The following is a 23,179-nucleotide window of genomic DNA, read 5'->3' as shown; positions in this document are numbered from 1 at the left end:
AAACAAATAACCAAAAATATTTTGAGTCACCGAGACAATGTGTAAACAAACTAAATAGGTGAGCGAGATAAGGCACACACACTAGATGATCAAAACATTAGATCACATCAAATAAGCCTGAATAGTTTCACCAACTATACAAGACTAGCCTGTTATATCTAAGCATAATTGTACCACAAGTGGGTTACTTACTATCCACAGTTCGCTAGCAACAGTTGCTGAACTGTGAGCATATTCAAGACTTCTTGATGTGACGTTGAATGTGAGCCATAGCCTCATCTGGAGATCCCTCATGAGATATCCATAAACAGGCCGGGAATCTCAGTCCATACTTCACACTTGGATGGTCCCGAAGTACTCGTTTGGCCTGTCCGAAAGCTGCGCGCTGCCTGGAAACAGTGGGGGAGTAGTCCTGGTAGATGGAAAAGCTCTGTCCTTGAAAGCTCAGAGTGGTATTGCGGGCTCGTCGGAGGAGCTCCATCTTCTCATGAAAAAAGTGCACTCGAAGAATTATGTCACGGGGCCTCTCCCCATCCCAGGGCTTTGGGCGCAGCGACCGGTGGGCTCGATGAATCAGGGGCTTTTCATCTAAGGCAAGAACATCCTTCAGCAGCCCTGAAACGAAATCCGTGGCGTGATGCATTTCCGCGGACTCTGGGACCGATACAAGTCTCAGATTATTGCGGTGAGAGAATCCCTCTAGACTCACACAGCTCTCCTTCACCTTTTTCAAATCCGCAGCTAGGCGTTTAACTTCAGCCTCCAGGGATGTAGTTCAATCGGAGACATTAGTAGCGGAGGTCTCCATTGCCGCAATCATTGTTGTATGTGACGCAGTTGTTGTTTTGAGTATTGTGATTGCTGGCACAGTCTCGTTCCGCAGGATGGTTAAATCTGCTTTTAAAGTATCAGAAACCTCCTGTATTCTGGCCTCAATCGTAGCAACCACCTGTGTTTTCATTTCAACTATCTCAGAGCGTAGTAGTTTGATGGCCTCGAGAATGTTCATTTCAGCGCCGCCAGGCCAAGCCGCGCCCCCGGGTAAAGTGTGCGTCCCCGGGCCCTCAGACTCAGGAGAGGGCAGTGATGAGAGCGGGTCTTGTAGGCCGGGTTTTCTCAAAGTCATGCTTTTAGCCTTATGTTTGGTCGACATGCTGACATTCGGAAGCAAAGTAGTCTTGTTTTTTATGGAAAAGGATCACCAAATTAATATTTGAAAATAAATACGGTTCTGCTGCAGAATTCACATAAACTTTAAGAATACCACGGGAGCAAACGGAAAACACGTCAGTCGCACATGGCGTCCCCTACCATCCCCGGAATCAACCTTTTCATACGTGTGGAAATGGGATCAGTGGAACGGTTAGTTAGTATAGCAGAGGTGGGGTCTGAGAGCATTGGTAAGAGTTTCACTGAGGAAACAACACCCGCGGCAGTTATTTGGAATTGCCAGATAACCTCTACCACTGCAAATCCACATAAACCCCCAGGGTGATCCCATACCATCATTTAGAGCAAGATAGATCACTGTAGTAATTAGACATGAGACATTCACTAAATGCCACCTATAGGGTGTGCTAAAATTTTGCCTGTGCTCTTCTTCTTCAGGGAGGTAGCCTGCATATGACATACAATGCACTGTTACACACACAGCCAAAGAGCCATTGTTACAGATACATAATGGCGGAACACATTCTTCCTTCAGATTCTCTCAAATTGGTTCAGCCACAGTGGTCCCCAGGTTTTCACTCCAACCATACATTGTTGGGTGAGTACACATAAGCCTTTTCCTAACTATCTTCCAATTATCATCATCCCGGGGATTATGCCGTGACCAAAACCCACGAGTTACAGTCCCTATTCTATCCACAGCTTCTGGATTCCCATTTGTCAAACACCCTCCCCAGATCTTGTATCCCAGTCCCTTTCGATATGTTCTTATTACCCTGAGCAATTAGCTCATGTCCATTAAAGAGTCCTATGGTACAATTACACTGGCTCTGCTTGTCTTTTGCCCTCCTCATAAAATACACCATTCCACAGGCCTGATCTGTCTCTGCCATTGGTCTACTCATTGAACCAAACAACTCTCTCATGGATTTGGGTTTAGACAAAATTAACACCGCAGTCCAGCTTGGGGACACTTTTCTACCTAAGTCTCGAACAAACTTTACCCACGTGTTGACAGGGCCGGCTTCACCCACACAACATGTAGTGTGGATAGAGCCAACACAGTCAACCACCAACGACCACATGCTGTCGTCTTCCCTCTCTTATACCCCTTAAGGGTTTGTGTCACATGTATGACGCTGGAGAGATGAAGCAGGTACGGGGAGTAAACATTTAATATAGAAAGGACATGGAATGAGACAGGAACAGTGTCAGCAAACGAGTAACACAGACAAAAAACGATTAATGCAGCAGTGGGGAGCAGAGAAATGGAACTGACAAATATAGGGGAGGTAATAAACAGGTGATGGGTGAGTCCAATATCGCTGATGCGCGTGACGAAGGGAGGCAGGTGTGCGTAATAGATGGCAGGAGTGCGTGATGCAGGGCAGCCTGGTGCCCTCAAGCACCGGGGGGGGGGGGCAGAGGTGACAGTTTGTTTATTTACAACATAATCTTGCTGATCATGTAAAACAGTTGGTTCTTCAGGGCTTTGATCGTTCCCTTCATCTTTTTCAAGTCTTTGATCTCGACTCAAATCTGCTTCTGCCTCTTGTTTCAGACTGTGTCTGGCTCCATCATCTCCTGTGGGCTGAACACCTTTTGGCAGTGGGACAGGTAGTGCCAGCCGGACCTTTCCTGAACTCTAACTGCCGTGGAGTTGCCATGGTTGCCTCGAATGACACCATCCATTTTGTCTGGTTCCATTTTCTCTTGTGGACCTGGATTTTGACCCAGTCTCCAACCTCCACAGGCTGGTAGTCAGGGTCCTCACCTGGTACCTCCTCCTGAGCTTTCCTAGTGTGAGAGTGGAGAGATCTGACAATAGTAGTTAGCTCTTTCATGTACTCCAAGTGTTCTACTTCAGCTAGAGTGTTGTCTATTTGTCTGTCAGTCATGGGTCTGTGTGCGGGAACATTCATGGGTCTTCCTGTCAACATTTCATGTGGTGTACACCCCATGCCTTTATTAACACTACTGCACATTTTCATTAACACCAGTGGTAAACAATCCACCCAAGATTTCTTGGTGGAGTGGCATGCCTAAGTTAGCCCTTGTTTAATGGATTGGTTAGCTCTCTCGGTAACCCCATTACTCTGGGGGTGGTAGATGGACACAAACTTCTGGTCCACTTCCATCATTATGGCTACCTGCTTCACTACATCACCAGTGAAGTGGGTACCGTTGTCTGCAGGTAATACCTAGATTTGGTGTTTCTGAGATTTTATCTCCCTCACTAGTAGCTTTGCTACTGTCTTGGCATCACAGTGTGTGGTGGGAAATGCCTCCACCTGCCTGGTGAACCTGTCAATAAGGACTAAACAGTACCTTTTACTTTCTTGTCTTTCTGCAAGATCTATACAATCCATGGCAAGATGGACAAATGGTCCTCTTGTCATAGGGAAATGACCTGGTTTCAGAGGTGTTCCTTTGGCAATGTTAAATTGCGTGCACGTAGCACATCGAAACAGAAACTGTTTCACATGCTGAGTCAAATTTGGACAAAACCAATCCAAAGAAATTGCCTCTATCATATCCCCCCCTTGACAAATAGGCCACTTGGCAAACAGAAGTGATAAGACAAGCTGGCATTCACTGTCTGCCAGACAGTCTGTCTCCAAATTTTAGAAAGTGTGTCAACCCCGCTGTTGTCATACCAAATGAGAACCAACATCCCAAAGCCTGTTTAGATGCCAAATCATCAGTGTCTTTCCCAACAGTAGCAGAGAAGAACATGGAGTGGCTATGACACTTTGAGGCAACTAATTTAGCCTCATCTGCCATGGCGTTACCCATACTCACACAATCTTTCCCCCCAGTGTGAGCAGCAACCTTCACAACAGCCAAAGCAGAGGGCAGCATCATAGCCTCCAAGAGATCTAAAACCATAGTTCTATTACAAATAGGACTTCCACAAGCATTGTGAAAACCCCTACTCCTCCAGACAGCACACTAGGAGAGACAACCCCCTATTGCATAACCAGAATCAAAGAAAAGTGTAAACCTTTTCCTTTCTCTTATTTTACAGGCAGTGGTTAGCACCAAAATGTCAGCCTGTTGAGCTGAGAAAGTATCTGGTAATGGTTGTTGTATGTGAGTGGTTCTATCAATTGTCACAATACCAAACCCTGCATGTTTCTTCCCTGTGGTTTGATCTATATATGCAGAACCGTCAACGAAAAGTCAGCATCCGTCAGGGCAGTGTGGGAGAGGTGAGGCCCAGCCTTCGTTGGTGTGGGACCCACTGTCTCTGCACTGCCTTTGGTTGAATCTGTCATGGTGCTCAGTGATTTTGTTTTAATCAGGTTCTATGTAATGTGGACTGAGTGACTTAGCTGTATGGTACTGTAGAAAAACCCAGTTCTATCCCAGTATATGGGTAGTAGAACCGAACATAGGATGATATACCCAATGCAGTTCTATTTTCTCTAACCCCTCGTCTTCTTTAGTTTCACTACATTTATTCACTAACCACACAATTGTAAATGGTTCCACATATGTGTGGTAAATAACCACAATTGGTTTCAATTGTATTTTAACCTGATGACGGGTTAGGGTTCCCATTTGGGAATGATCCCTTCCGACGTTAACTGGGACGTGGCGCATGGAACGCAAAAATATTCTTAGAAATATTTAACCTCCACACATTAACAAGTCCAATAGCTCAAATGAAAGATAAACACCTTGTTCATCTAGCCAGCAAGTCAGATTTCTAAAATGTTTTACGGCGAAAACATAGCACATATTTTTGTCAAACCACCACCAAAGACACAGCTAATTTGAATAGCCACGGTGAACAAAATATGCAATCAACAACCGCAGGATTAAAAGAAAAATAATTCACGAACCTTTTGAAAATCTTCATCAGATGACAGTAATAGGACATGTTATACAGTACATTTATGTTTTTTTCAATAATATGCAATTTATATCCATAAATCTCTGTTTACAATGACGCCATGTTCAAAAAATGCTACTCAAATGTCCGGAGAAATGATGATAGCCCCAGCAGATAACGTCAGATAACAAGCAATACACATCATAAACTTTGACTAAATATACATGTTCTACATATAGTTAGAAAGATACACTTCTTCTTAATGCAACCGCTGTGTTACATTTATTTTTAACGTTACAGAATTCGTTCACTAGGCTATAATATGAGACGGCGCTCATAGATTAGCAATATGACTCCGCTATCTTGGAGTCCACAGAAACCCAAAATTAACACATAAATATTCCCTTACCTTTGATGTTCTTCGATCAGAAGACGTGGAAGGAGTTATACTTACCAAAAACTGCGTTTGGTTTTCAAGTCTGTGTCTTTAGGTTATCAAACACGACAAATTCCGGTTGAAATGCAGCCAAAATTCTAGTGGATGCGCATCTAAACTTCAAAATTACATATTATATGTCGACTAAACTGGTCAAACTAAGTGCAGAATCAAGCTTTAGCATGTTCTAAACATGCAAAACAATCCTTAGCTCGAACAGACAAACCTACATCGTTTGGTCAAACCTGGAACAAAGAGAGCACCGGACCCGACGCACGCATGAAAGTACATGTATTTTCGCGTGACCCGGAGGTTTCAGCCCGCCAAAACTCGAGGGAGCACGCGATTCTCACAATGAGAGGCCCCACTGAAAGAGGACACCGCGCTGAAGAGATAGGAACTGTTCCCAGATCTGTAGCTGGTTGGGAAGGGTGGGGGCGATGACGTCAAAGTTGGGCCAACTTTCATGATGACAAGAGAGAGTTTGGGAGAATGGCTGCCCTGAGAGTTCTGCTTTACATACAGACATAATTTGAACGGTTTTAGAAGCTTTAGAGTGTTTTCTATTCAATAATAATTATTATATGCATATATTAGCAATTTTTGACAGATTTTGTTTCTGTTTACTATGGGCACGCAATTCCTCCAAAGGGGGCAGTAGTCAGCCCTATCTTTAACATTAACTTCAGTATGGGGGTCTCCCTGTCTCCTCTCTTGTGGATGTAATGGAAAAGTAAACTCACAACATATCTTTCCCAATACGGATTTTGCAAATGTATCCCTTCTTGTACTAGTCTTACAGACTTGTTATCTATACCAGTCTAGATTTATTTCAGCACATAGAAATGATTGATATTGACTAGCATCTGTATATCCATTGACTGTTATCAAATACACTCAACTCATACAACAATTGTCCCACACCAAATCTTTAATCCCAGCAATTGTACATATATCAAAACAAAACCAATGTCTTCCCTCAGGTAAGAACACCATGCGCAAATGACACTTTCAATCACTTGTCACCCAGTACCTCAGTACTGACTTGGTTCATTCTAATCTATAACCAAGTTCCTCACACAAGGTTCTATTAGACCCTCAGGAATTTCTAACTATTACATCTGGGATTCTGTGTCATTTATCACATATACATCATATTACAGTGCTTTTTCTAATTTCAGACTTTTGGTTTAACAGGCGTCTGCTTACCTTATCATTTGATGAGCTGCACAGTGGGACGAAGATCATCCAGACGCAGTGGTCACCAACTCCTGGCAAGCTCGGCAAATGTTGGGTGGTCCTTTGCATGGGGTGATGTAAGTTTCCTTCAACAATCAGTCTTCCAGATAGATGACACAGGAACCTTGGTATTAAACTCTTTAGTAATAAAATGCAATTGCAGACAGCGATTCACATACAGAATATCTCAGTAGACTATAATAAAGATCTGTGGGGCGAAGCAGGAGACAACACTCTTTATACTAGTTGGTGTGGACAACCTACCGTCAATCATACCTTAAAACTTCTTTGGGACTTTGGATAGTAAGGTGCCCAGAGTAAACTGCCTGCTACTCAGGTCCAAAAGCTAGAATATGCATATAATTAGTAGATTTGGATAGAAAACGCTTTGAAGTTTCTAAAACTGTTTGAATGATGTCTGTGAGTATAACAGAACTCATATGGCAGGCAAAAACCTGAGATATAATCCAACCAGGAAGTGGGAAATCTGAGGTTTGTAGTTTTTCAAGTCATTGCCTATCGAATATAGTGTCTATGGGGTCATATTGCACTTCCTACGGCTTCCACTAGATGTCAACAGTCTTTAGAACCTTGTTTGAGGCTTCTACTGTGAAGGGGGAGAGAATGGGAGCTGTTTCAACCAGAGGTCTGGCAGAGTGCCATGAGCTCAGTCTGGCGCACGCCCGTGAGAGTTAGCTGCTTTCCATTGCATTTCTAAAGACAAAGGAATTCTCCGGTTGAAACATTATTGAAGATTTATGATAAAAACATCCTAAAGAATGATTCTATACATCGTTTGACATGTTTCTACAAACTGTAATATAACTTTTCGTCTGAACTTTCACCTGGACTTGCCCGCACCTCGTGAGTTTGGATTTGTGAACTAAACGCGCGAACAAAAAGGAGGTATTTGGACATAAATGATGGACTTTATCGAACAAAACAAACATTTATTGTGGAACTGGGATTCCTGGGAGTTCATTCTGATGAAGATCATCAAAGGTAAGTGAATATTTATAATGCTATTTCTGCCTTTTGTGACCTCTCCTTTGGAAAATGGCTGTATGTTTTTCTGTGGCTAGGCGGTGACCTAACATAATCTCAAGGTGTGCTTTCGGTTTTTTTAAATCTCACACAGCGGTTGCATTAACCTCTCTGGGATATGTGGGCTAGCGTCCCACCTGGCCAAAAGCAAGTGAAAATGCAAAGCGCCAAATTCAAATAAATTACTATAAAAATCAAACTTTCATGAAATCACACATGTAAGATACCAAATTAAAGCTACACTTGTTGTGAATCCAGCCAACATGTCAGATTTCAAAAAGGCTTTTCGGCGAAAGCAAACGATACTATTATATGAGGATAGCACCTCCTTAAACAAAGAGAGAAAAGCATATTTCAACCCTGCTGGTGCGACACAAAACGCAGAAATATAAATATAATTCATGCCTTACCTTTGACGAGCTTCTTTTGTTGGCACTCCAATATGTCCCATAAACATCACAAATGGTCCTTATGTTCAATTAATTCCATCGATATTTATCCAAAATGTCCATTTATTTGGCGCGTTTGATCCAGTAAAACACAAGTTGCAACTTGACTACAAAATATCTCAAAAGTTACCTGTAAACTTTGCCAAAACATTTCAAACTACTTTTGTAATACAACTTTATGTATTATTTAACGTAAATAATCGATAAAATTGAAGACGGGATGTTCTGTGTTCAATACAGGAGGAAAACAAACTGTAGCTAGCTTTCTGGTCACGCGCCTCTATCTAACAGTACACTTGAAGTGACCCTCGTTCTGAACAGAGCTACTTCTTCATTACACAAAGGAAAAACTTCCACCAATTTCTAAAGACTGTTGACATCCAGTGGAAGCGGAAGTAAGTCCCTTAGAAATCTGGATTCCCATTGAAAACTCATTGAAAAGAGAGTGACCTCAAAAAGAATCTGAATGGTTTGTCCTCTGGGGTATAAATAAGTTCTGTTATACTCACAGACATGATTCAAACAGTTTTAGAAATGTCAGAGTGTTTCCTATCCAAATCTACTAATAATATGCATATCTTATCTTCTAAAAAAATGTAATTAAAGAAAGGAGTTGTTTAGCAACAAAAAACGACGTGTGCAACTATGGGGCAAAACAGACGGGGTTGGCTTAGATTGTTGCCAACGTGTAAACTATATTTTGTCTCCAATGTTTATTGAAAACATAAATACATTTGCACAATGAGCACTTGTCTCTCAAATACATTTTTACAGTTGTTGGTTAGCTAGCTAGGGATTTTTTTCCTATATTAGCATTGACATGAAATCAGTCAAAATAACTCAAAACAAGACACGGTATCAAGAACAAGATGAAACTAGCTGCAATGAGTCACCTATGATTCCCCACATGGTCTTTTTTTGTCATTGTTAGTAGCTATCTGGTCATCGAGAATCAAAATAACTCAATCGACTTCTGCCCCATTAAAGAGTGCACATTGTTTCCGTGACATTGTCAGCTAACCCATCTATTGATGCCTTGTACAAAACAACTGGGAACTCGGAATTCTCAGACTTCCGACTTTTTAGTGTATTCACAACACCTGGGAACAAGTTTAAAAAAACAAGCTCCGACTGGGAAAAATTTATTTAACTCAACTCCACAATATGATGGAGTTGCAAGCGACTTGTGTGGGTGGACTGGAGCTCCAAAGTTACATAAAATGTTGTATCGTCAGCACTCAAAAGAATAGCTAGCAATTACACACATTGTTCTGTGTAATGCCGCATTTAAAAAAAACTGGGAACTGGGAACTCTGAAATCAAATTGTATTGGTCACATACACATATTAAGCAGATATTATCGCTGGTGTAGCAAAAAGCTTGGGTTCCTAGCTCCAGCAATGCAATAGTATCAAACAATTCACAACAATACACACAAGTCTAAAGGTAAAATAATAGAATTAAGAAAAATATAAATATTAGGACGAGCAATGTTGGAGTGGCATAGACTAAAATACAGTAGAATAGAATACAGTATATACACTGCTCAAAAAAATAAAGGGAACACTAAAATAACATATCCTAGATCTGAATGAATGAAATATTCTTATTAAATACTTTTTTCTTTACATAGTTGAATGTGCTGACAACAAAATCACACAAAAATTATCAATGGAAATCAAATTTATCAACCCATGGAGGTCTGGATTTGGAGTCACACTCAAAATTAAAGTGGAAAACCACACTACAGGCTGATCCAACTTTGATGTAATGTCCTTAAAACAAGTTAAAATGAGGCTCAGTAGTGTGTGTGGCCTCCACGTGCCTGTATGACCTCCCTACAACGCCTGGGCATGCTCCTGATGAGGTGGCGGATGGTCTCCTGAGGAATCTCCTCCCAGACCTGCACTAAAGCATCCGCCAACTCCTGGACAGTCTGTGGTGCAATGTGGCGTTGGTGGATGGAGCGAGACATGATGTCCCAGATGTGCTCAATTGGTTTCAGGTCTGGGGAACGGGCGGACCAGTCCATAGCATCAATGCCTTCCTCTTGCAGGAACTGCTGACACACTCCAGCCACATGAGGTCTAGCATTGTCTTGCATTAGGAGGAACCCAGGGCCAACCACACCAGCATATGGTCTCACAAAGGGTCTGAGGATCTCATCTCGGTACCTAATGGCAGTCAGGCTACCTCTGGCGAGCACATGGAGGGCTGTGCGGCCCCCCAAAGAAATGCCACCCCACACCATGACTGACCCACCGCCAAACCGGTCATGCTGGAGGATGTTGCAGGCAGCAGAACGTTCTCCACGGCGTCTCCAGACTGTCACGTCTGTCACATGTGCTCAGTGTGAACCTTCTTTCGTCTGTGAAGAGCACAGGGCGCCAGTGGCGAATTTGCCAATCTTGGTGTTCTCTGGCAAATGCCAAACGTCCTGCACGGTGTTGGGCTGTAAGCACATATGGACGTCGGGCCCTCATACCACCCTCATGGAGTCTGTTTCTGACCGTTTGAGCAGGCACATGCACATTTGTGGCCTGCTGGAGGTCATTTTGCAGGGCTCTGGCAGTGCTCCTCCTTGCACAAAGTGCGGAGGTAGTGGTCCTGCTGCTGGGTTGTTGCGCTCCTACGGCCTCCTCCACATCTCCTGATGTACTGGCCTGTCTCCTGGTAGTGCCACCATGCTCTGGACACTACGCTGACAGACACAGCAAACCTTCTTGCCACAGCCTCCATTGATGTGCCATCCTGGATGAGCTGCACTACTTGAGCCACTTGTGTGGGTTGTAGACTCCGTCTCATGCTACCACTAGAGTAAAAGCACCGCCAGCATTCAAAAGTGAACAAAACATCAGTCAGGAAGCATAGGAACTGAGAAGTGGTCTGTGGTCACCACCTGCAGAACCACTCCTTTATTGGGGGTGTCTTGCTAATTGCCTATAATTTCCACCTGTTGTCTATTCCATTTGCACAACAGCATGTGAAATTTATTGTCAATCAGTGTTGCTTCCTAAGTGGACAGTTTGATTTCACAGAAGTGTGATTGACTTGGAGTTACATTGTTTTGTTTAAGTGTTCCCTTTATTTTTTTGAGCAGTGTACATATGAAATGAGTAAAGCAGTATGTGAACATTATTAAAGTGACTAGTTATCCATTCTTAAAAGTGACCAGTGATTCCATGTCTAAAGTAACCAGTAACCAGTGAAATCATACAAAATTAATGATGGACATCCACAAATTAATACATACCATATGAAACGTGACATATCATACTGAATGGAATGTCTCAGATTTACATTTACATAAAGAATAATACGAAATGCTCTGAGACCAGCTGAGACCAGGTTGTGTTGCCGGTGGTAGCTAATGTGGCAATTTTTTCTACCTCCCATGATTTTATTTCAAGTAGGATAGCAGTATACACAAAAAATAACAAATATTGATAACCATCTAGATGTCACCTTGATACATGCACATCGTCTCCTCAATGAGGAGGGTATGAACAGCAACAACACTGGGACACTTACAGTTGAAGTCAGAAGTTTACATACACCTTAGCCAAATACATTTTAAAGTCAGTTTTTCACAATTCCTGACATTTAATGCAAGGAAAATTCCCTGTCTTAGGTCCGTTAGGACACCACTTTATTTTAAGAATGTGAAATGCCAGAATAATAATGGAGAGAATTATTTATTTCAGCTTTTGTTTCTTTCATCACATTCCCAGTGGGTAAGAAGTTAACATACACTCAATTAGTATTTGGTAGTATTGCCTTTAAATTGTTTAACTTGGGTCAAATGTTTCGTGTAGCCTTACACAAGCTTCCCACAATAAGTTGGGTGAATTTTGGCCCATTCCTCCTTACAGAGCTGGTGTAACTGAGTCAGGTTTGTAGGCCTCCTTGCTCACACATGCTTTTTCAGGTCTGCCCACAAATTTTCTATAGGGTTGTGGTTAGGGCATTCCGATGGCCACTCCAATACCTTGACTTTGTTGTCCTAAACCATTTTGCCACAACTTTGGAAGTATGCTTGGGGTCATTGTCCATTTGGAAGAACCATTTGCAACCAAGCTTTAACTTCCTGACTGATGTCTTGAGATGTTGCTTCAATATATCCACGTAATATTCCTACGTCATGATGCCATCTATTTTGTGAAGTGCACCAGTCCCTCCTGCAGCAAAGCACTCCCACAACATGATGCTGCCACCCCTGTGCTTCACGGATGGGATGGTGTTCTTCGGCTTGCAAGCCTCCTACTCTTTCCTCCAGACATAACAATGGTCATTATGGCCAAACAGTTCTATTTTTGTTTCATCAGAACAGAGGACATTTCTCCAAAAAGTACGATTTTTGTCACCATGTGCAGTTGCAAACCGTAGTCTGGCTTTTTTATGGTGGTTTTGGAGCAGTGGCTTCTTCCTTGCTGAGCGGCCTTTCAGGTTATGTCGATATAGGACTTGTTTTACTGTATGTATATATATATACTTTCGTACCAGTTTCCTCCAGCATCTTCACAAGGTCCTTTGCTGTTGTTCTGGGATTGATTCACACCAAAGTACGTTCATCTCTAGGAGACAGAACACGTCTCCTTCCTGAGCGGTATGACGGCTGCGCGGTCCCATGGTGCTTATACCTGCGTACTATTGTTTGTACAGATGAACGTGATACCTTCAGGAGTTTGGAAATTGTTCCCAAGTATGAACCAGACTTGTGGAGGTCTACAATTGTTTTCCTGAGGTCTTGGCTGATTTCTTTTGATTTTCCCATGATGTCAAGCAAAGAGGCACTGAGTTTGAAGGTAGGCCTTGAAATACATCCACAGGTACACCTCCAACTGACTCAAATGATGTCAATTAACCAGAAGCTTCTAAAGCCAAGACATAATTTTCTGGAATTTTCCAAGCTGTTTAAAGGCACAGTCAACTTAGTGTATTTAAACTTCTGACCCACTGGAATTGTGATACAGTAAATGGTAAGTGAAATAATCTGTCTGTAAACAATTGTTGGAAAATTACTTGTGTCATGCACAAAGTAGATGTCCTAACCAACATGCCAAAACTATAGTTGTGAAATTGTGGAGTGGTTGAAAAATGAGTTTTAATGACTCCAACCTAAGTGTATGTGAACTTCCGACTTCAACTGTACTGTGGTACATATGCCACATTCAAAAAAACTGGGACCTCTTATAAAATACAAGGTCAAATCATGACATCAGTAATCTTCATGTCGGAAAGTTGGAGATCGAGAAAGAGGCCCAAGTTCCTGAGTTTGAATTCCGAGTTGGATGACTGTTCAAAACTATTTTTCCCAGTCGGAGCTTGTTTTTTTCCCTGTCCCAGTTGTTTTGAACCCTTAGAAGTGGGAGATTAACCTCTCCCTCAACGTCAACAAAACAAAGGAGGTGATAGTAGACTTCAGGAAACCGCAGGGGGAGCATCCCCCTATCCACATCGAAGGGACAGCAGTGGAGAAGGTGAAAAGTTCCTCGGCGTACACATCACTGACAATCTGAAATGGTCCACCCATACAGACAGTGTGGTGAAGAAGGCGCAACAGTGCCTCTTCAACCTCAGGAGGCTGAAGAAATGTGCCTTGTCACCCAAAACCCTGACCAACTTTTACAGATGCTCAATCGAGAGCATCCTGGTATCACAGCCTGGTACGGCAACTGCACCCCCCTCAACCGCAAAGCTCTCCAGAGGGTTGTGCGGTCTGCACAACGCATCACCGGGGGCAAACTACCTGCCCTCCATGACACCTACAGCACCTGATGTCACAGGAAGGCCAAAAATATCATCAAGGACTACAACCACCCGAGCCACTGTCTGTTCACACCGCTATCATCCAGAAGGCGAAGTCCGTACAGGTGTATCAAAGCTGGGACCGAGAGATAGAAGCTATTTTTCAATCTCAAGGCCATCAGACTGCTAAACAGCAATCACTAACTCAGAGAGGCTGCTGCCTACATTGAGACCCAATCACTGGACACTTTAATAAACGGATCACTAGTCACTTTAAACAATGCCACTTTAAATAATGCCACTTTAATCATGTTTACATATCTTACATTACTCATATCACATGTATATACTGTATTTTATAACATCTATTGCACCTTGCCTATGCCGCTCGGCCATCGCTCATTCATATACTTATATGTACATATTCTCATTCACCCCTTTAGATTTGTGTGTATTAGGTAGTTGTTGAGGAATTGTTAGATTACTTGTTAGATATTACTGCACTGTTGGAACTGGAAGCACAAGCATTTCGCTACGCTCGCATTAACATCTACTAACCAATTGTATGTGACCAATAACATTTGATTTTGATTTGAAGAAGGGGCAGGGGTAGCTATAGCTAGCCATACACTCGTAAACAATGGGGTGCACAGAACCAATGAGATGTGTGCCCACAAAATGAGGTGGAAACTGAGCTGCACTTCCTAACCTCCTGCCTAATGCCTAATGACCACATTAGAGACACATTTTTCCCCCAGATTACAGATCCACAAAGAATTCAAAAACAAACCCGATTTTGATAAACTCCCATATCTACTGTCTACTGGGTAAAATACCACAGTGTGCCATCACAGCAGCAAGATTGTGACCTGTTGCCACAAGAAAAGGTCAACCAGTGAAAAACAAACTCCATTGTAAATATAACCCATATTTATGCTTATTTATTTTCCCTTTTGTACTTTAACCATTTGTACATCGTAACAACACTGTATATATACATAATATGACATTTGTAACATCTTTATTCTTTTGGAACTGTGAGTGTAATGTTTACTGTTCATTTTATTGTTTATTTCACTTTTGTATACTATCTACCTCATTTGCTTAGACAAAGTTAACATATGTTTCCCATGCCAATAAAGCCCCTTGAATTGAATTGTTCGAGGGGGGAGCGGGGGTGTTCATGAATGTACCAATGGAATGATTGAGGGGGGAACTGCCGAATTGCCGGCTGCAGTTGCACACTATTGGTCAGGTCTCAGGTCGGCAGGATGTCCATACACCAGTGCACTGTTTGCTGGTTTATCGATTTGTTGTGCAGCCCAATCAGCCACGCAAAACGGTCTTGAGTGACAACAAATCTGCCATATTACCTTATTCGCTTTCCATACACACACACACACACACACACTCACTCCTTTCGACACACCAGCTCGCCTATACTCTCGGCCGCAGTTAGCCATACTTGCGAAATCCCTGCTGTAGACTATTTGTCTGAGTGAGTCACAAGCACTGGAAATGAAGACAATTTAGTAAGAGATCAGTTATTAAGATTGGCCATTCCTATTCATAAAAACTGAAATAATCGCAGATATAAATGGGTCTCGTGCCCGGCCAAATAATGGCCCAGGTCGTTGTTTATGGTGACGTCACGGCTACCATAGCTACGGGGAGCTTTTCAGCTGTTCAGAATGAATACAGTCAAATGCTACTAGCTAGCTAGCTAATCCACTCACTGAGCCCGAACAGGAGCCACTAGCTGAGCAAACCATGGTAAGTACCCTGCAATATGATCAACATAAAGTTGGAATTGAGCTATATGGCTAAATGCAATATCGTATGGGTGAGAGAGTAACGTTAGTCAGTTATCCAAAAAGTGCGACGCGACTAACTTTAACGTAGCTTTCTAACGGCTAACAGTTAACGTTAGCTACAGTACAGCCTGTACCTGCCAAAAAGGTCTACCTGGCAGGGCATGCTTATTGTCATTCATGTAAATAATGAATTACCGTTGTTACTGTCAGAACATAATACCATGTCTTATCTGTCAAGTGAGGTTACGCATAGACAAGCTATAGCTAGCTAATAACAGTGACAACGTTTCAAATGTTATGGACACATTTTTAACTTGTGGTTGGTAATCAGTTATTTAAACTAACAAGTACGGCTTGATACCATACTACTGATTCCTGCAGTAATAAAGTACCCCAAACCTTTGAAAATACAATCACCCTCCAAGCTGACTACAGAATCACCTGTGACACGTGTAGTCTTTAAATGTATTTAGCTAGTCCTAATTCTTGTTGCCTACTCAGATTGCATGTAATCTACAGTGATTGTGACATTAACTATGTCACAAGGATGTGGGTAGAGAATCTGCTGTCTATTTCGTTGGCTAGATCAAAAAGTACAGAGACAGCAGTGAATAAGAAGACCTCTTAAACCTCCCTCAACACTGGAAGAGTCTTCGTGCTGTGCACATGTCTCAACTGTCCAATCAAAGGTGGTGTGAAAGTAGGCCATGGCAAGAGGCTAACAGTTAAATCTGTGCTCTTAGTGCTTATTTCCTCCTGCACACAGAGCTCGGGCTCATCTTGATTAATCTGTGCCATGCCAAACCCAATCACACCAGGGCGTTTCATGATTGGCTGAGGTTGCCCGTGGCCTCTGGCCTCGCATTATTTCTGCCCTGGTGTGTTGGCTCTGTTATGCAATAATGTGCTTTCAGGTAACCCTGTTAACAGAACAGAAGTTGTTTGTAGCTGGACCACCTGCTGTTAATTATGTTTGAACATAATGCCTTGTTGCCTAGGTTCTTATTTCATTACATAGCTATAACCTAAATACCAACTTGTGCTGTTTGTCATGATGTCACCTGACCTGGATGTGTGATGCACTGCAGGGTTTGCTGTCGATTCTGCGAAGACTGAAGCACTCTCCGGACCAGGAGGTGCGGTTACTGTTGCTAGGGCTGGACAACGCTGGCAAGACCACCCTTCTTAAACAGCTGGCCTCAGAGGATGTCAGCCACATCACCCCTACTCAGGTAAATGTACTGATGTACACAGGATTAGGATTGGGGAGTAATTGATTACATGTAATCAGTTACATATTATCTTATTAGAAGAAACAATACCTGCAATCAGTTACGTTACCATTAAAAATATTGTAATCAGATTACAGATACTTTTGAAAAACTAGATGACTACTTTGATTACTTTTAAATTCAGAAATGATGTAGCCAATTAAAAATAAAAAAAAATAAAAATGCAGAGATCACTATGATGACGCAACAAATGCATTTGATGGATCCTTTTTGTGATCTTCTAATGCCTCTTAAGGGGAAAGTAATCCAAAAGTAACAGAGAGTAAACATATTACTTTACTGTGTTTGGGTGTTCCAAAATGTACATTACTGAATACAATATGACAAGTAACTAGTAACTGTAAAAGATTACATTTAGGAAGTAACCTGGCCAACCCTGGATACAGACAATAGCATAAACACAGCTCAGACACTCATGAAAGCATAGTTACACATGCTCACAGTGATCACAAACTGTCTAAAGCATTGCATTGATGGGCACTCTCCTCCTCTATCCACAGGGATTCAACATAAAGAGCATGCAGTCCCAGGGATTTAAGCTAAATGTTTGGGACATTGGAGGCCAGCGCAAGATCCGCCCATACTGGAGGAACTACTTTGAGAACACAGACGTACTGGTAGGTCCAAAAAGTTCTGACCACAAATAAATGGAGACAGCTTGATACGGTTGAACCTTTCTATCTGTCACTAATACTCTCCTCTGTCCATCTTCGTCACAGATCTATGTGATTGACAGTTCAGACAGGAAACGCTTTGAAGAGACCGGTCAGGTAAAGCGGCACCAGTCTGTAAAAATGCACAATATTCTATTCAGCTGTCTTCTGATATCCCTATTTTGATGCAGTTATTGATTGAACCCCTCCCCCGCCCTTCTCTTACACACACACAAACACACAGGAGCTAGCTGAGTTGATGGAAGAAGAGAAGTTGAGCATGGTGCCACTGTTGATATTTGCCAACAAGCAGGACCTGATGACTGCGGCTCCTGCATCAGAGCTAGCTGAGGGTCTCAACCTGCACACCATCAGAGACCGGGTATGGCAGATCCAGGCCTGCTCTGCAATTACCGCAGAGGGAGTACAGGTATAAAACACACATCTATGGTGGTTTAGACATTTTTGCAAATGTATTAAAAAGAAACAACAAATATCACATTTACATAAGTATTCAGACCCATTACTCAGTACTTTGTTGCACCTTTGGCAGCGATTACAGCCTCGAGTCTTCTTGGGTATGATGCTACAAGCTTGGCACACCTGTATTTGCAGATCCTCTCAAGCTCTGTTAGGTTGGGTGGGGACTTCGCTGCACAGCTATTTTCAGGTCTCTCCAGAGATGTTTGATTGGATTCAAGTCTGGGCTCTAGCTGGGCCACTCAAGGACATTCAGAGACTTATCCCAAAGCCATTCCTTGTTGTACTTTTTTTTTATACTTTTTTTTATTTTTTTTACCCATTTTCACCCCAATTTCGTTGTATCCAATTAGTAGTTAGTCTTGTCTCATCGCTACAACTCCTGTACGGACTCTGGAGAGGCAAAGGTCGAGAGCCGTGTGTCCCCCAATAAACAACCCAACCAAGCCTCACTGCTTCTTGACACACTGCCCACTTAACCCGGAATCCTGCCGTACCAATGTGTCGAGGAAAACACCGTACACCTGGCGACCCCGTCGGCGTGCACTGTGACCGGCCCGCCACAGGAGTCTCTAGTGTGCGGTTGGACAAGAACATCCCTGCCAACCAAACCCTCCCCTAACTCAGACGTGACCCAATTGTGTGCCACCCCATGGGTCTCCCAGTTGCGGCTTGCTCAACAGAGCCTGGACTCGAACCCAGAATCTCTAGTGCCACAGCTAGCACTGCGATGCAGTGCCTTTGACCACTGCACCACTCGGGAGGCCTCGAAGCCACCCCTGTGTTGTCTTGGCTGTGTGCTTAGGATTGTTGTCCTGTTGGAAGGGTTGTTGTCCTGAGCGCTCTGGAGCAAGTTTTCATCAAGGATCTCTCTGTACTTTGCTTCATTCAACCTGACTAGTCTCCCAGTCCCTGCCGCTGAAAAACATCCCCACAGCATGATGCTGCCACCACCATGCTTCACCGTACGGATGTTACCAGGTTTCCTCCAGACGTGACGCTTGGCATTCAGGCCAAAGAGTTCAATCTTGTTTTCACCAGACCAGAGAATCTTGTTTCTCATGGTCTGAGTGTCCTTTAGAAGCCTTTTGGCAAACTCCAAGCTGGCTGTCATGTGCCTTTTACTGAGGATTGTCTTCCATCTGGCCACTCTACTATACATCCTTGGTGGAGTGCTGCAGAGATGGTTGTCATTCTGAAAGGTTCTCCCATCTCCACAGAGGAACTCTGGAGCTCTTTCAGAGTGACCTTCAGGTTCTTGGTCACCTCCTTGAACATGTCCCTTCTTCCCCGATTGCTCAGTTTGGCCGGGCAGTTTGGTTTTTTATCTGACATGCACCGTCAACTGTGGGACCTTATATAGACAGGCCTTTACAAATCATGTCCAATGAATTGAATTTCCCACAGGTGGACTCCAATCAAGTTGTAGAAACATCTCGAGGAGGATCAATGGAAACAGGATGCACCTGTGCTCAATTTCGAGTATCATAGCAAAGGGTCTGAATACTTATGATGTAAATGTTTTTTCTGTTTATCATTTTTTATAAATTAGCAAACATTTCTAAAAACCTGTTTTCGATTTGTCATTATGGGGTAGTGTGTGGATGGATGAGGAAAAATATGAATTTAATCCATTTTAGAATAAGGCTGTAACGTAACAAGATGTGGAAAAGTCAACGGTTCTGAATCATTTCAGACTGCACTGTACACACAAACCGCCCGTACACTACATTTGCACACAACACACATACTGTATGCACATTTATATAGCATCATAGACACTGATTGCACAAAACACATACTGTACGCACATTTAGAGAGCATCATAGACACTGATTGCACACAACACACATACTGTATGCACATTTGAGGCATCAAAATATTTGAATTTAATCACATACTGTAGCACATTTAAGGCATCATAGACACTGATTGCACAAACACACATACTGTACGCACATTTAGAGAGCATCATAGACACTGATTACACACACATACTGTACGCACATTTAGAGAGCATCATAGACACTGATTGCACACAACACACATACTGTACGCACATTTAGAGAGCATCATAGACACTGATTGCACACAACACACATACTGTATGCACATTTTAGACACTGATTGCATCATTTAGCATCATAGACACTGATTGCACACAACACACATACTGTATAGCACATTTAGAGAGCATCATAGACACTGATTGCACACAACACACATACTGTACGCACATTTAGAGAGCATCATAGACACTGATTGCACACAACACACATACTGTACGCACATTTAGAGAGCATCATAGACACTGATTGCACACAACACACATACTGTACGCACATTTAGAGAGCATCATAGACACTGATTGCACACAACACACATACTGTATGCACATTTAGAGAGCATCATAGACACTGATTGCACACAACACACATACTGTACGCACATTTAGAGAGCATCATAGACACTGATTGCACACAACACACAAACTGTACGCACATTTAGAGAGCATCATAGACACTGATTGCACACAACACACATACTGTACGCACATTTAGAGAGCATCATAGACACTGATTGCACACAACACACATACTGTATGCACATTTAGAGAGCATCATAGACACTGATTGCACACAACACACATACTGTACGCACATTTAGAGAGCATCATAGACACTGATTGCACACAACACACATACTGTACGCACATTTAGAGAGCATCATAGACACTGATTGCACACAACACACATACTGTACGCACATTTAGAGAGCATCATAGACACTGATTGCACACAACACACATACTGTACGCACATTTAGAGAGCATCATAGACACTGATTGCACACTAACGTTTAATACTGTGTCGGTGTAATATGAGTCTGTTTACTTACTTTTTAGGATGGCATGACATGGGTGTGCAAGAACATAGCAGTTCGTAAGAAGTGACGCCAGGGGCATACTTATTCCCACAGACTCAAACGAAGGGTAGGAGGTGAAAGGTGGAGTGGTGTTCATTATCAAAGCTTTTGACTTGCTGTCATAATATGTTTTAAAAGTATTGTGATATTTTTTTGACTAGATCATGAGCCAGTTGCAATAGAGTAAAAACTTTAAAGAGAAACTTTCTGTAATGTTGACATTACCAGCATTTTATTAATGCTTCTCCAGTTGTATATACTGTATATACGTTATTATTTAAACATTTCAATTATTCAGATATTACTCAACTGTCATTTCTGTGTGCTTACTTTTGCCACCTTTTTGTAATAGTCAGGAGGCTTATTGTGAAGATGTCTACATTATGAAAGTAGTTTTTTAAGAATGAACAGCTAAATAGACACGACCCACTGGGCACAGACATCAGTTCCAACATCTAGTTTTGATTTACATTTGGTTGAGTTGTCAACTAACTTGAATTCAACGTGAAATAAACAAAAACTTTCACTGTGTCATTGGATTTAGGTTAAAAGTTGGGTGGGAAAAAAACACAACATGCCCTTACGTTGATGACATTTAGTTTTCCATGTTGATTCTATGTTCTCATATAGATTCTTTTGGGTTGAAATGATGTGGAAACAATGTTGATTCAACCAGTTTTTGCCCAGTGGGTACTTTGTTTGCTTGTATGTGATTGATACTCTGTCCTTAGTACCAGTGGGGCAGGGAAATATCCTGCTCTGTATCAGTAACCAGGTTTCTATCCAACCATTTCATGCCAATTTAATTACCTAAAGAATTAACAAATAAAACTGTGTTTGTTCAAAATGTTCTGATCTTTTTGTGTCTGTAAAATAAATTATGCGAGAAATGGCAGTTGAAATGCCTTAATTCGCAAATATTGATTTAATAACTATCATATCGAAGTCAACTTGGAGTCACGCAATGATGTTATGTGGTCCTCCCACTATGACTCGGGAAAGGATTCTACATGGTTGTGAAAGTGCCCGGTGATGAGCTTGATGCACCTTTTCAATAAATATTGAGGGTCTTATTCTGGTGACATGATGATCGAATGCTTGGCTACCATTTAACAAACTAATTTTATTGCTTCTATTATCCGTAATAATCTCATCATGTAGGTAGCCGACCCACACAGTGGGGCAAATTTTCTATAAGGCTAACTAATCCGTTTTTGTGACAAAAACATCAATAGAGTTGAAAATGTGATGGCAACCCATTTAACTTGTATTTTTTCTTCGGTACATGGGAATTTAACCGCAAAAGTTATTTTATCTGCAAATCAAAATAAAATTTTATTTATCACATACACAGATGTTAATGTGAGTGTAGTGAAATGCTTGTGCTTCTAGTTCCAACAGTGCATTCATATCAAACAAGTAATCTAACAATTCCTCAACATCTACCTAATACACACAAATCTAAAGGGGTGAATGAGAATATGTACATATAAGTTATATGGATGAGCGATGGTCGAGCGGCATAGGCAAGGTGCAGTAGGTGGTATAAAATACAGAATATGCATGTGATATGAGTAATGTAAGATTAAAGTGGCATTATTTAAAGTGGCATTGTTTAAAGTGACTAGTGATTGGGTCTCAATGTAGGCAGCAGCCTCTGAGTTAGTGATTGTTGTTTAGCAGTCTGATGGCCTTGAGATAGAAGCTATTTGATGCACCTGTACTGACCTCACCTTCTGGATGGTAGCGGTGTGAACAGGCAGTGGCTCGGGTGATTGATGTCCTTGATGACATTTTTGGCCTTCCTGTGACATCCAGTGCTGTAAGTGTCATGAAGGGCAGGTAGTTTGCCCCCGGTGATGCGTTGTGCAGACTACACAACCCTCTGGAGAGCCTTGCGGTTGAGGGCGGTGCAGTTGCCGACAGGATGCTCTCGGTTGTGCATCTGTAAAAGTTTGTCAGGGTTTTGGGTGACAAGCCACATTTCTTCAGCCTCCTGAGGTTGAAGACGTGCTGTTGCGCCTTCTTCACCACACTGTCTTTGGGGGTGGACAATTTCAGTTTGTCTGTGATGTGTATGCCCAGGAACTT

The 23,179-nt window shown here is 42.2% G+C and overlaps 1 protein-coding gene across 2 annotated transcripts; it reads left to right on the top strand.

Annotated features, from left to right (window-relative positions):
* Nucleotides 1-329: 329 nt before the first annotated feature.
* LOC112230980 (ADP-ribosylation factor-like protein 3) lies at nt 330-22,227 on the top strand. Of its 2 annotated transcripts, XM_024397438.2 has the most exons (7): nt 330-685; nt 6,642-6,760; nt 16,827-16,970; nt 17,531-17,647; nt 17,750-17,800; nt 17,928-18,113; nt 21,069-22,227. In XM_024397438.2, exons 2-7 carry the CDS (start codon nt 6,665-6,667, stop codon nt 21,114-21,116), a joined length of 642 nt encoding a protein of 213 aa, XP_024253206.1. In that variant the 5' UTR covers nt 330-685; nt 6,642-6,664; the 3' UTR covers nt 21,117-22,227. The 2 variants fall into 2 exon arrangements, with proteins under 2 accessions (XP_024253206.1, XP_024253208.1); XM_024397440.2 differs by lacking the exons at nt 330-685; nt 6,642-6,760 and adding an exon at nt 15,145-15,697 and having other exon boundaries at nt 21,069-22,216.
* The last annotated feature ends 952 nt before the right edge of the window (nt 22,228-23,179 follow it).

This window comes from Oncorhynchus tshawytscha, linkage group LG33 (assembly GCF_018296145.1).
Source record: "Oncorhynchus tshawytscha isolate Ot180627B linkage group LG33, Otsh_v2.0, whole genome shotgun sequence".
In the NCBI taxonomy this organism is placed as follows: Eukaryota; Metazoa; Chordata; class Actinopteri; order Salmoniformes; family Salmonidae; genus Oncorhynchus; species Oncorhynchus tshawytscha.
Note: the sequence above shows the minus strand (reverse complement) of the source record. Positions and strands in the feature narration are given on the sequence as shown.